Raw genomic sequence first — 14423 nt, forward strand, 5'->3', positions numbered from 1 at the left:
CATCACCTTGACATCTCCCTGTACTGAGCATGGCACTGGGCCAATGCTCCCCCTACATCACCTTCTTTCATCCTCATAATAATTCCCTGAGAGGTAAGGACCAATTCCCCCCTTCACGGGCTGTGCAGGCTCAAAGCGGTTAACTGATTTGCTTGGCCCCAGAGCTGGGAAGATGATGGGCAACAGACAGGAGAGGCCAATGAACAGACAGGACGGCACCTACAGGCCAACATCGGAATTGCAGGATGGGGTTCAGCCTGTTAGCATCCTCCAGCCTCTGCCAAGGGACACCCAAACCTCCCTACAGCTCCATCAGCACCCGAAGGACCCACAGCAGGACATGTTACCCATTGCCCCCTGGGCCTCCATCCTCTGAGTAAAAGCCAACACTCTGGTAGTGTCCTGTAAGGACTACTTGAGCACGTACTTTGTCCCCATGTCCTCACCTCCCACTCCAGCTGCTGGCACCCGTGTTCACAGGACAGAAGCCCTTCCACTTGTCCTCAGAGTCTCTCCTCCCATTCTCCCCTTACCTATCACCTCCTCAGTGCGGTTCTCTTTGTCTCCCTAACAAGCACCTCTAGCACCTACCCTTGCCTTATCTTTTAAAAAAACTTATTGTGATAAAATATATATATAAGGTCTTTCTAACTATCTTTAAGTATTCCCTTTAGTGGCATTAATTATATCCATTGTTATGTGACAATCAACACTATCTGTTTCCAAATCTTTTCCATCACCCTTAGTACAGGTTGAATAGTATCTCCCCAAAATTCCTATGTTGATGTCCTAACTGCTGGTACCTCAGAATGTGACCTTGTGTGTTTTTAGGGTCATTGCAGATGTCATTAGTTAAGATGAAGCCTTACTAGGAGTAGGGTGGGGGTGGGCCCTATTCCAACATGATTGGTGTTCTTATAAAAAGAGGCAGTTTGCCTGACCAGGTGGTGGCACAATGGATAGAGCGTCGGACTGGGATGCAGAAGACCCAGGTTCAAGACCCCAAGGTCGTCAGCTTGAGAGCGGGCTCATCTGGTTTGCGCAAAAGCTTACCAGCTTGAGCCCAAGGTCGCTGGCTCAAGCAAGGGGTCACTATGTCTGCTGAAGGCCCGCGGTCAAGGCACATATGAGAAAGCAATCAATGAACAACTAAAGTGCCGCAATGAAGAACTCTCTTCCTTCCTGTCTGTCCCTAACTGTCCCTCTCTGTCTCCAAAAAAAACAGACTGAATACTATTCCTGTGTATGGACACACCCACATTTTTGTTTATCTACTCATCTTTCTATGAACACTGGTTGTTTCCACCTTTTGGCTATCGTGGATAATGCTGCTATGACACGGGTGTACACGTATCTGTTCGAGTCCCTGTTTTCAATTCTTTTGGGTATATAGGGGTGGAATTGTTAGGTCATATGATAATTCTAAGTTTAGCTTTTTGAGTAATTGTCAAAACTGTTTTCTACAGTGGCTATAACACTTGACATTCTCACCAGCAATGTGCCTTGACTTATTTTTCTTTCTTTCTTTCCTTTTTTTTTAAAGTTTATTTATTGACTTTACAGAGGAGATGGGGGGGGGGTATGTGCGCAGGAGGGAGAGAAGAGCAGGAAGCATCAACTCATAGTGGTTGCTTCTCGTATGTGCCTTGACAGGGCAAGTCCAGGGTTTCAAACCAGCGACCTCAGCATTCCAGGTCGACGATCTATCCACTGGGCCACCAAAGGTCAGGCGACTTATTTTTCCTTACCTATCTTCCAGCCCTTACCACCAACCGATACATTCTGTATTTTATTTCTATAATACATTGCTTGTCTGCTATTCCCATGCCTAGACTGCAAATGCCATAAGCAGAAATGCTTGTCAGTTTTGTTTCCTGCTCCAACCCTAGTGCTTAAATTGTATTTGGCACATAGTAGGTGCTTAGTAGATACTGAGTAGCTGAATGAACAAATGTGATCCTGGGGCTAAATCTGTGGATTTGATAAGGCAATGGTTCATTATCCCATAGTGCATTCCGAGAGTGCTAAGGTTCTAGTCTGAGCCCTAGGAAACAAGATGAGATTGTGTCAGACTGAGACAAGATGAGTGCTCCCTAAAGGGATGCTCACACATCCTGAAGCACAGGGCTGATTTTCCCAGCGTCTCCTACTGGGCTTTAGGAGCAGGTAGGGCCAGGAGGATTTCTGAAGGAGTTTCTGGAAGGGATCTTGGCTGAGTGTGTATCTGTCTGAGGGAGATGTTGGGGTCACAGGCTTGATGAGGAGGGCTGTGGAGCTAGGGAGGAAAGACTGAAGAGGATGGGGTGCTGATGGAGGGAGAGCAAGGGTCAGTAATAGAGGATGGAGGCTCAAAAACTCAGAGGAGTTAGGGGCAGCAAGAAGGAGCGACCTCCACCTCCTAGAAAAACTATATCAGGAAAGGGAAGGAGTCAGGTGAGAGGGTGGGCCCAGACCCAGCTTCAAAAGAGGGGCGTGGACGCACGAAGAGATGTGCAGGGGCTTAAGACCCCCGGCGGCCTCCAAGATGGGCGGTTCTCAGCCAGGAATCAGGGACTAGCTAAGGGGCGGAGCTTGAGAATGTATTCAAAGGAGGAGCGGGCCCAGCCAAGAGCGCGCTCTTAGAACAGAACTAGTCGTGGGGGCGGGGACCAGGGGCGCGGCCTCCTCAAGACCTGCCTCCCCGCCCCGCTTCGTTCTCCACCCCGGGCTCTGGGGCTTAGCTCACCTCCCGCGGGTGCACCGTGGCCTGGGGAGCCCGGCGCCGGCCGCGGGGCGGGACTGGGCGCGCGGCCGAGACCCAGGCCCCGGCGCAGGGCCGATCGCAGGCCGCCCAGCTGGGTCTCCGCCGCGCGCCGCTGGGCCTCCACGCGGGCCAGCTCGGCCTCCAGGCCCTGCGCCCGGCCCTCGGCCGCGCTCAGCCGCAGCCCCAGCTCCGCAGCCTCAGCCCGCGCCAACTCCAGCTTCAGCTCCAGGCTGCGGGCACGGTCCAGCTGCTGCTTCTCGGCGCCGTGAGCCTCCTCCAGGTTGCCCATCAGGCCTCGTTCGCGGGCCCGGAACTCGCCCTCTTGCTCCTGCAGCTTCCGCTGGGCTCTCTGGAGCTGGGGCAGGGGTGAAGCCCGGAGTTGAGGGTCAACAAGGCCGCCTCCCAACCCGACGCCCTGACTCCCAGGCCCACCTAGAGCCCAGCACTCAAAAGCGGCATGCACAACACCTGTTCCTTTGGTGGTCTCCATCCAAGCAGCAGAGAACCATCCACAGGTGTGGGAGGAAACTTAGAATGTATCTCTTTTGTGTATATGCCTTGTAGTGTACCTGATTTATTAGTAATAAACAGCTACTACTTACATTCAGAGGACTTATCCTCAATGCCAGGCAGTAAGTACTTTCCAAAAAAATACCAACTCTATCACTGTGAATCATCTCTATTCTACAAATGAGGAAACTGAGGCATAAAGCAGTTATATAACTTGCTCAAGGCCAACAACTAGTAAGCCGAAAGCTAAGATTCAAAGCCAGGCACTCTGGCTCTAAGGGCTGTCCTCTTAACCACTAGACTATACTACCTCTTAGAACATGTAATTTATCAATAAATCACACAGTGGACCTGTGGTGGCGCAGTGGATCAAGCGTCAACCTGGAACTTGGAGATCACCAGTTCGAAACCCTGGGCTTGCCTGGTCAAGGCACATATGGGAGTTGATGCTTCCTGCTCCTCCCCCCTTTTCTCTCTCTCTCTCTCTTCTCTAAAATGAATAAATAAATAAAAATAAAAAAATAAATCACATAGTGAAGGCATGGACTAAAATATTACTTACTAATGGAGTTCATGTTCTCTCATACAGACAGACAGACAGATACACACACACACCCTTCTGGTTAAGAAATTGAGTCAAGTTCTCCCAGTCATCAGTTTCACTGCTCCTGAGCACCACCTGGATGCCAGGATCTGTGTGCAGGCCCTGTCTACCTCCCCTGCTGTGCTAGGCCCTATCCCACGAGTGCTCTGAAGCAGAGAGGTTAATTGACTTAGTCGAGGTCACAAAGTAGATTCCATGTAGTGAAATAGCCAGAAAAGACCGCATGGAGACCTAGGATTCACAGACCTACATGGCTATCACCTTGGGTAGATCCCTTATCTCTTTGAGCCTCAGTGTTGCTGTAAAATGGGGCTAACTGAGCCTACCTCATGAGGCTGCTGGGATAACCAAACGAGGTTATATCACCCCACCACACCCCTGCTACACAGTTCTTGCAGTTGTTGTTATTATTACTATTATATTTGGGGAAGATTCTCAAGGAGTAGTGGACAGGGACAAGTGCTAGGTCTCAGAATGACTCCAGCATTAGAGTCCCTGCCTGTTTCTCCCAGGAGGGAGGGAGGAGAGAGGCACAGAGAAGCTGACTGCCTGCTAGGACCCGCCCCCTCCAGGCAGCCTGCCCACCCACCCACTCACCTCCTGTCTCAAGGCTTCCTGGCTGGCCTCCCCCTTCAGCAGCTTCTGTCGAAGGCTCAGAGCTTCCCGTCGGCCCTCCTTTTCTGCCCGCTCGCCCAATGCCAGGCGGCCCTGCAGCTCCACCAGCTCCCGACCCAGCCTGGCATTCTCACTGTCCAGCATCTTCATCTGGCAGAGAGTGGACGTAGGTAAGACCTAGGACCCCTTCTCAGCACCCACAGCCCCTTCCAGCCCAGGGTCTGGGTGAGTGTTTGAAGGTTCCAATAGCATCCTGATCAGTTCTGCTTCTATACCCTGCCTAGTCTAGGCCTAGCACAAGGGGGCACTCGGACTCACTGCTCTAGAGACATGTACCTTGAATACCACCCAAATCCACTGGCAGCTTGCCCTAGATATCTCCCCTGAGCTTGAGCCATGCCAAGCACCTGAGCACCGATGACCTCAGTTTACCACCTAATCATAACTATCTATCATGGGGAGAGGGGGAGGGAGTGCTAAGCTCCTCAGGTGTTCTACAGGCAGGAACCACAGCTTCCTGGGTCACCTTTCACCTGCACAATGCCTAACTATTAGGGAGCACTCACCATGTGCCCAGCCCTGTTCTAAGCACTTCATTCATATTAACTCATTTAACCTTCATACATCTCTATATAGTGTAGGTACTGACACTACCCTTATTTGAAAGGTGAGAAAACTGAAGCTCAGAGAGGTGAAGTGATTTGCTCAAAGTTACACAGCCCCCAAGAAGGAGACTGGGATTTGATCTTAGACAAGTGGAATGCTAAAGGTGTGCTTTAAGCCCTTATTTCCTCATAGGAGTAGGGGTAAGGCCTGACCTACCCCAAGGGGCTACGTGAGGGGATGTGAGAGCATGCTGTGGCACGCAAAGCACCCAGCAAGAGCCTGGCACATAAATTTCAGGGGCTCCTGTAGTTTTCAGGGCTTCAGCCCAATAGGAAGGTCCTGGGCAGAGGGGACCACAGTGGGAGGTAGAAAGGGTTTGTATTAAGGCTGTGATCTCTAGGGAAGGGAGAGCCTAGAGGCCAAATGGGCCTGTTTCTGGTATTGGGAGTCTTCCAGAGTAGCAAAGCCGAAGCCCATGGTGCCCAGGGCAGCGCCCAGTATACGGAAGCACTCGTTAAATGCTTGCTCTTGTTGATGAGTTTGGAGATCATCTAGTTCATGGCTCAGCAAAGTATAGGCCAAATTCCACCAGCTGCCTGCTTCTAAATGACCTTGAGCTAAGGAGTGCTTTTATATTTTTAAATAGTTGGAAATGGTTTAATTTTAAAATCTTTTAAAAAATATTTTTAATGTCTTTATTTTATTGATTTTTTAGAGAGAGGAAGGGAGAGAGCAGGAGAGAGAGATGGGAACATCTGTTTCTGAATGTGCCTGATTGGGGATCAAACTGGCAACCTCTGCGCTACAGAATCTGCTCTAATCAACTGAGCTAAACGGCAAGGGTGAAGTAGTTCACTGTTAAATAGTTAAAAGAAAAGAACAGTATTGTAATACACATGAAAATTACATAAAATTCAAAGTTCATTGTCCCTACATTCCCACTCATTCACATACTGTCTAGGACTGCATTCTCAATGTGACAACAGAGCCAAGTAGTTGCAACAGGGACCGTAAAATGACCTGTAAAACTGATAATATTTACTGCTGGGCTCTTTACTAAAATAAAAAAGTTTGCCAGCTTCTAATCTACTTCACAGGATCTGCACCACTTGTTCAGATTTCACTGAGAATGTACAAGAGCTCCAGACCCTCTTCTTAGATGTGAATGAGTGTGTACACAAATGTATACAGAGACACACACTTTTACACATAGTTTCAGGGGTTCAAGGACTCCCCAAAGCCCATCCATTAATACCAATGTCAGTTAAGGAGCCCTGTTACAGTTCAAGCCCCTTGTTTTACATGTGGAGGGCCCTCAGCTCCAGGAAGGGGGTGCTGCTGGCCCAGGGGCACACAGCAGTGCCCAGGGAGGGTGCCGCGCTGGGGAGGGTACCTGCCGCCGGAGCTCCTGCAGCTCCCTCCGGGCCTCCAGGCGCGAGCGCTCCACCTCCTGCAGCCCAGCCCGCAGCTCCCCGGCCTCCTTGCCCATGGCCACTCGAGCCTCTTCAAGGAGCATCAGCTTCTGCTCCTTGTCCTCATTGGCAAGCTTCAGGCTGAAAAGGGCAGGGGCAGAAGTCAGATGCAGGCCCGGGTCCTAGGAAGAGTATAGTGTGTGGCTCTCCACAAAAGTCCCCCCGTGTAATTCCTGGAATGGGTCCGACTGCCTCTTGGCCTGAAAGTACCCAAGCGCTGCTTGCCCCTGTGGTCCCGCCCTGAGCTGAGCCCTGCAGGGCTGGGGCTGGGGACACATACTAGAGTCCAGGGTGATGCCACCAGGTAGGGTCAGAGTCTGGACCCCACCCAGCCTGCTACCACTCTTCCCCTTCCTCCCGATAGGAAAATCACCTAACCCAACCCACGTGCCAAGCTTGGTTTAAGGGCAGAGACTCCCCATCTGTGCCATTTCCCCTGAACCTTGGAGGACAAGTTAGCTTCCAGGGACAAAACTCAGTGCGAGGACAGGGCTCCGTGAAGGCTCTGGGCCGGTCCCCCCTGCCGCCCCACCTGATCCGCTCGCTCTCGGCCTTCTTCACCGCAGCCCGCAGCTCCTCGTTGGAGCGCCGCAGGGCCTCGCGCTCCTTGGCACCCTCACTCAGGCTGCGCCGCAGCTCGCCTGCCTCCTGCCGCTGGGCCGCGCGGTCATCCTGGCTCTCTCGTACTCTGCGCTGTGCCTCCAGCAGCTCCCGCCGCAGCCCATCACGGGCGTCCTCCAGCAGGCGCAGCTGAGTCCGAAGCTCTTCTGCCTGGAGGACGGTGGCTTGTCACTGGACGGGGTCAGGCCCCACTCAAGCTGGGCCTTGGTGGAAACCAGCCCATCCCCGTGTCCCGGGCCATGGGGTACCTGCCCCAGCGCTCTGCATAGACTCAGAGCACAAGCATGAGTTATAATTTGGGGCAAAGCGAGCTGGAGTCAGTGGTGGTTTTTTCTGAAATAATCAATTAAGACCACCAGCCCCTCCTTCAGTGTCCCAACTCCCACATGTTCGTGACAAGTATTTAATAAATACTTGCTCTTTTCTCACGTGGCCGTTCCTTTATCCTTGAATACAGGGATGAACCTTACATTTCTCTGGGCCCCCACCAAGCCAGGCCCCCAGCAGGATTCAGGGGCACTGCCTGGAACAATGAGGGGTAGATGGCTCACCTCACGCACGCAGGATTCCCGCTGCCGGCCCAGGTCTCGGGCCTGCTCCTGCAGCCTCTTCAGCTCTTGAGCATGGGCTGCGGCAGCGTCCTCAAGCTGGGCCCGCAGGTCCCGCAGCTCGGACGTCAGGGTGTTCACGGTGCTCTAGGACAGATGGGCTCCTCAGACAGTGCTGTGCCTGCTTCCCCAGCCCACCCCCTGCCTCAGTGCTGCCCACTGGGCCAGCTGAACCGTCCACTTCCAGCTCCAAACACGGCCCCTCCCACTGGTTTGTCAGGTACTCTATGGTCCCTGGTGCCTAGAGAATGCTGTTTATATAGCTCATCTCTCCCCCAGACTAGGGGGTTCACCAGGACTGAGCTGCGCCACCTCCCCCAGATGGGGAATCCGAGGGAAGGGCTGAAGCTCCCCTCACAGCCCAGAGGCTTCCCCAGGGCTCAGCCACGCCCTCCTGTCAGACAGGGGGCTCCTCCAGGCTGGGCAGTGTCTCCCAGCTCAGATGGAGGCCTACCGGCCTGGCCTGCCTACCCGATCCTGCTCCTGCCGGCTCTGGGCATCTCGCTTCTGTCGCTCCATCTCCAGGGAGATGGCGGTCAGGCTGTGCTGTGTACCCATCAGTTTCTCTGACAGCGCCGTCTTCTCGGACTCCTTCAGCGACAGGGCCTGGCAGAGGGCACAGGGCCCTGGGGGTTGGCTGGTCTTGGGGGCATACTCAGGCCCTTCCTCTACCCTGCCCTGGGAAATGTGCCCACTGTGGACTTGGGGCATGCCTGGACCACCACAGGTGGACCCAGGCAAGAGGTACAGGCTCACCCCTCCTGAAGCCCCAGGAAAGGGTCCCAGAGTAACAGTAACTCTGGACATGCATACAGTGATATCTGCCACAACAACCCTGAGGCAGGGCCCTTCCTTATTTCCACTTCCAGATGAGGAAACTGAGGCTCAAAGGGGTAAAGTGACTTGCCCAGGGTGACAGAGCTGGTGAAGAGAAAGATGCAGTGTGCCCTGTCTCCATGACATTATGGGAAACTCAGGCCTTAGTTCTTTTTAAGGAGGGTCAGCTGCTACACGTGGGCACTGTGGGACGGCCAGAAGGCAGGCTTGGGGACGCCACGCCCAGCCTGGGGTAGGAAGAGGGATGGGAGAACGTGGGTCGGCCTTCCTGGAACCGGTGCTCCTGGTGTCACGACTGCGGCTACCGCTCAGCAAGCACCTTCTGTGTTCCAGGCATGGCTTAGCAACTCCTAGCTCCTAACTGCTCGGTGGCTGAGCAGATAGCAGCCTAGATCCCCGGCCCCTTGGGCAGAAGTGGGGGCCACACCGGGGCTCACGCACCTGCTGCTTCTCACTCTCAGCCAGCAGGAGGCCCTCATCGCGCTCTTGCTGCAGGGCCGCAATCTCTTCACTCAGCTCTTCCTTCTCAGCCTCCAGCCGGGCCAGCAGCTCCTCCCGCTCCCGCTGCAGCTGCCCCTGCAGCTGAGCCCGCTCCACCTCCAGCTCCCGCCACGCCGCCTCCTGGGGCCAAGCCCACACACATGTGACCTACAAGGCTGGTCCCAGGCAGCCCTCCCCACCCGGGGGCAACCTCAGGGCAGCCAGGGCCACCTGCCCCCCGAGACCCCGAGAGACAGGTAACCAGGAAACTGCAAGGTGGAGTGGATGATGAGGGACACCCCAGGGCTGGGCCCCTAGGAGCAGCAGCCCTGGTCTTGGGGGCAGAGAATGTTTCCAGGAGGCGACAAGCAGCAGTCAACCAGGAAAAAAGCCCCAGGCCCAGAGTACAAGCCCAGAGATGGCCAGGAGGGAGCAGGAAGCGCAACATGCAGGGAAATCATAACACAGAAGGGTCACTGGAGCTGGGGCTCCAAGGGGATGTGGTGAGCAATGGGGCCAGGGCCACGGCAGCCCAGGCCTTGTGGGCTGTGGAGGGTGGGCCTGACTCGGGACAGTCAGGACAACCGAGAGCCTTAACCCAGAGTGATGGGGAGCAATGGGGGGGGGGTTCAGGAACTGAGAAAGAGGGACGAGGACTGTGGGTGGTGGCTGAGGGGAGCTGGCCTGGCTGTGAGGAATGAAGGGGGTCTGGGGACAAGGGGTGGCAGACTAGCAGGAGAGAGTACAGATTTGGTGACATGAAGAGCCAAGTCAGGGGCGGGGGAGGAAGAGTAAAGACAGCACAGGAGTTTGCTCCTGGGGGACTGGGTAGGTAGAACCTACAGGCAAACAGCGGCCCACCTGGGGTCTAAGGGCAGTGCCTGGCATCTCTGAGAAACTGCCACCCGCTGGACAAGTGTGATACTCTCTACCCAAGTCCAAGACGACTACTGCGTAAATGGCGCCCCCGAACACATGCAGCGATAGCCTGAACCTCTGACAGAGGCAGCCAAGATGGGGGACACAGGTCCCCTGTCCTGAGGTCTATCCTAGTACCATAATAATAATAACCAGCATGTATGGAACATTTACAAAGTTCCAGGCATGATACTAAGCCCTTTTCATGGATTATATCACCTCATCCTCACAATACTCTATCCTAGCCTTATCCCCATTGGGGAAGGCACAGAGACCATAGGTAATATAACCATAATGTGGCCTAGATCAGGTACAAACCCAGGTAATATAACTCCAGAGTCAGTGTTCTTAGCTCTGTTCTGTATTCTAGTGACCCGGCCCTTCACCTTTCTTACTATGTGCTCAAGTCCTAGAGTGATTCTTCATAGGTAAACAGCACTTCTTAGCAAATGAAAGTGCTTTCTTGAATCAAGATCACCAGGGTTGGACCAGATTTGGGGCCTGGCAATCTATATGGTTCATAAGGAGTCTCTTATATTTATTTCTTCCCAGCTGCCCTCAGGGACCCCAGAACAGAGCTGAGGTCCCTTTCACAGAGGTGGAGACTGAGGCACAGTGAGAAGGATGACTCGTTGAGATCACGGAGGGGACAGTGGCTCAGAGGCCCGCCCGCCCGCCCTGACCCAGCTGCCCGAACCTTCTCTCGCTGGAGTCGCTGCATGTCCTCCTCATGGGCTGCCCGCTGCTCCCGCAGAGAGGCTTGGGCCTCCCGCTCAGCCTGCACCAGCTTTTGGGCCATCAGCTCCTTGTCCAGAGCTGCCTTCTCCTCTGCAGTTGTCATCTGCTGCCGCAGGCCTGCCAGTTCTCCTACACAGGAGGGATCGGGGCGAGGGTTCAGGCGTGGGTCAGAGCCTCCCAATGGGTCAGCAGACTCAGGCCAGGTGAGTCATGTAGGCAGAATCCCCGAGGAGAGGGGGCCCACTCAGTACCTAAGCTGGTTTCCCTTGGAGAACATTTTAGCTCTCTGGGCCTCAGTTTTCCTATCTGCTGCCTGAGTCCACTGACCTTGTCCGCCTCCCTTCCTGTGGAATCGCATCAAAGGGATGAAATGACTGATGAGGAGGCTCCCACAAATGGGGGAACAATCCTCCTTACTGACTGAGTGCTTACGACGGGTCAGATACCTAGTTGAACACTTGACAGGTCTAATCTCATCACAGCTTCATAACACGCTAAGGTAGCTTATATCATCCCTAATTTACAGATGAGGAAACAGAGGCTCAGGGGAGATACGTAATTTCCCAAAGCTGCACAGCTTTCTATGAGGCATCTCCTTTGTGGACTAATTGCCGTCGACATACTTGCTGGGCTCTTAGCTGTCAGCACTAATGGAGGGGACTGTGGGGAGGGTACACCCCACTGTGGACAATCTAAAATCCATTTCCTGGGTTGGAAACCCTCCAGGGACTTTCAGAATTTCCTTTCCTGTTTCTGTCTGGCTTGGGTGGACGTGGACAGGAAAGTTAACTTTCACAGTCCAAGTAGGTGCTTAGTAAATGTCTGTGGAGTGAGAACCCCTGAGTTCAGACCCCGGGGGGGGCATGTGGAGAGAGGTGGAGCTGGGACTGTGGAGCCGAGGGAGTCATTCGGGAAAGCGGCAACAGCCCCGCGGGGAACTCGGAACCCTCCAAGCACCCTGATGACGCTGAGCAGTAGGTACCATGGGCTGAGCCAGGCACTGTGCCAGGCCTTCACGTGCTTGCCTCACTCCGTCCTGGCAACAGCCTTGGAAGGCAGGCAGTATCCCCTCTAATTGTCAGACAAGAAACCTGTGGCCCAGACAGGGAAAGGGCTTGCTCGAGAAAGCTCAGATCCAAGTGGCGGCAGCAGGACTGGAACCCAGGTCAGCTAGATTCCAAAGCCAGTGCTCCCAATTTCCACGGGACCCCAGAACTTGACAGGTTACAGTCTGGGCTGGAGCCTGGTATCCCTCACCCACCCTCCTGGCCCCCCCATACCAGTCAGGGTCTCCTTGGCCAGCAGCAGGGCCTGCCCATCGGCTTCCAGCTGCTCCCGGCGGGCCTCGAGCTGGGTCAGCTGCCGCTGCACCTCAAACAGACTGCTCTCCAGGGCTTCCTTCTCCAAGCTGCAGCACACACAATCCCTCAGGCCTCAGGCCTCAGCCTTCTGGGCCCCAGGAAACTATGGATCGCAGGGTGTGGCCAGCTATGGGCCAGGTGCCAACTTACCTGCCCAGCCAGGCCCACGCTCCCTGGGGAAACCTGAGCCATAGCCAGGATGCGTTGGCAAGCCCGGCTCCTCAGTAACCATGTCTGTGGGCCAGTGTCAGGGAGTAGCTGGTAAAAGAATGGCCCCAGGCAGACCCTAAAGAGCTGGCTGGGCAGAGCCCAGAGCCTTACCGCAGGCGTGTGGCCTCCTCCGTCAGGGTCCGGCCTTCCCGCTCGGCGGCCGCCAGCTGCACAGCCAGGCCGGCCCGCTCCTTGGCCAGCGCCTCCTTCTCCCGGGCTGCCCGCTCCAGCGCCTCCACCTGCCGCTGGGTCTCCCGCCGGGCCTGCTCCAGCTCCTGTTCCTGCCCGCTCAGCTGCCGGGAGAGCTGGCACCCACCCAGGCACTGTGAGCACCACCCCCAAAATGCCCAGCCTGCTCATGCAGCACCCCAACCCTGGGCCTGACTCAGCCTTCGCCCAACGGGCAGGAGAGCCAGGTTCAAGCTCAGTCTCCACGCTGATGTGATGTGTGTACTTGGACATATCACAGACTTCTCTGACCCTGCAATATACACTATACACAACCAGGGTCCTCGCTCAGTTTGGGTCGTAACAGAACCCTTTCTGTACCCCCAAGCTTCCAGAGAAGCCGAATATACATATGAAACAGACCAACAGAATGCTGCTTTGCAGGCCTCAGAATGGGAACATGGAGCCTTGTTCCCTACACCCATGGCCATCTCCTACGGCCTCCCAGGAATCCGGGCCCTCCAGGACAGACACCATACACATATAAAGGTCCTTGGATCCCTATAACCCTAAGGTCCTTTCCAGCTATGATGTCCCAAGAAGTCTAAGACTCCAATTCTAAAATTCTCTACCTATGCTCATATCAGTAATTGTTACTGAGTGGTGATTAGCTGCCAAGTGCTTACACAAGTGTCCTCTTCAAAACAACCCTTTGTGATAAGAATAATTAGCCCCATATTACAGACAGTGCAACTGAGGCATGGGGAGGTTGATTAGCTTGCCCAAGACCCCCAGCTGGCAGAGCTGGGGCTAGACTTCAACCCAGCTTCAGTCTCCTGAGCCCGTGAGTTACCCAGGACAGGGTGCAGGAGGTTGGGGGCCTAGAGCCCTTGCCCCACCTCTTGCCCGTCCCCCCATCACCCACCTGGGCCAGCTGTTCCTGCATCCGGCAGCGCTCCTGGCGCAGTGTGGGGACCTGGTGCTCCAGGGCCTCCCGGGCCTGCTCTGCCACCCGCAGGGAGCCCTCCAGGCCCTGCCGGTCCACCTCCTGCTCTAGCCGCAGCTGTTCTAGCCGCTCCTGCTCCTCGCGCGCCAAGGAGGCCTCCTGCTCCACCCGCCGCTGCTGGCCCTGCAGGGCTGCCTTTTCCTCCTCCAGCTGTGGGGGCCCGGTGGGGGTGGAAGCGAGTGAGCACATCAGCTCAGCCCTTCTACCTGGGAAAGGGGGACCCACCCAGGACCAAGGGCCACCCACCTACCTACCCATCACAGACAGCCCAAGGAGGCTCCCTGAAGGAAGGGGCGGTGCCCTTGGGCATGTGGACGCTGGGAGAAGGGAGGAGGGCCCATGGAGCTTTTTTCCTCTTAGACCATGAGAGAGAGGATAGACAAACAGATGGAGTCAGAGACAGAAGGACAGAAACAGAAAGAGGCAGGGAGCAAGACAGACAAGTACAGGGACAGAAGTGTACAAGGAGATGCACAGTGAGCATGATGTGGGACAAGGCTGGGCCTGGGACCCCTAATGGGGTCTCTGGGTGGGGAACACAGGCAAGTGAGGCAGGTGGGCCCACTGGCACACAGCGTACCTGAGCGACGAGGTGGTTCAGACTCAGTTTGTCCTGGGCAAGGCTCTCGTTGAGAGCACTCAGCTTGGACAAGGAGTCCCGCAGAGAGGCCTCCTCTGCCCTCAGCTTGGTCATTGAGAGCTCGAGGTCCACGCGGCCAGCCTCTGCCTGTAGGGTCAGAATGACAGGGTGGCCAGAGATGGTCAGGCAGGGAGAGGAGGAGACGGGGAGAGATGGGAAGAGATGGGCAGAGACGTGGCGAGATGGGGAGAAGCAAAAGGGTGGGAGAGACAAGAAGAGAGAAAGAACGCTCAGTGATGGGAGACACAAGTTGAGACAGAAAATCACTGCAGGAGGCCTGCTGTCT

The 14423-nt window shown here is 55.1% G+C and overlaps 1 protein-coding gene across 6 annotated transcripts in view; it reads right to left on the bottom strand.

Moving 5' to 3' along the window:
- CROCC (ciliary rootlet coiled-coil, rootletin) overlaps positions 1-14423 on the bottom strand; it is a 41764-nt gene that overhangs the window by 6855 nt on the left and 20486 nt on the right. For all 6 annotated transcript variants that reach the window (XM_066270331.1, XM_066270330.1, XM_066270332.1 and 3 more), the window contains 12 exons: positions 14078-14224; positions 13417-13647; positions 12435-12628; positions 12033-12160; positions 10712-10881; positions 9058-9237; positions 8251-8385; positions 7723-7866; positions 7083-7321; positions 6472-6631; positions 4455-4622; positions 2726-3098 (listed from right to left, as the gene is read on the bottom strand). In XM_066270331.1, the coding sequence (XP_066126428.1) occupies positions 2726-3098; positions 4455-4622; positions 6472-6631; positions 7083-7321; positions 7723-7866; positions 8251-8385; positions 9058-9237; positions 10712-10881; positions 12033-12160; positions 12435-12628; positions 13417-13647; positions 14078-14224 (2269 nt within the window). The remainder of the gene's footprint in view (positions 1-2725; positions 3099-4454; positions 4623-6471; positions 6632-7082; positions 7322-7722; positions 7867-8250; positions 8386-9057; positions 9238-10711; positions 10882-12032; positions 12161-12434; positions 12629-13416; positions 13648-14077; positions 14225-14423) is intronic.

Source organism: Saccopteryx bilineata, chromosome 3 (genome assembly GCF_036850765.1).
Source record: "Saccopteryx bilineata isolate mSacBil1 chromosome 3, mSacBil1_pri_phased_curated, whole genome shotgun sequence".
In the NCBI taxonomy this organism is placed as follows: domain Eukaryota; kingdom Metazoa; phylum Chordata; class Mammalia; order Chiroptera; family Emballonuridae; genus Saccopteryx; species Saccopteryx bilineata.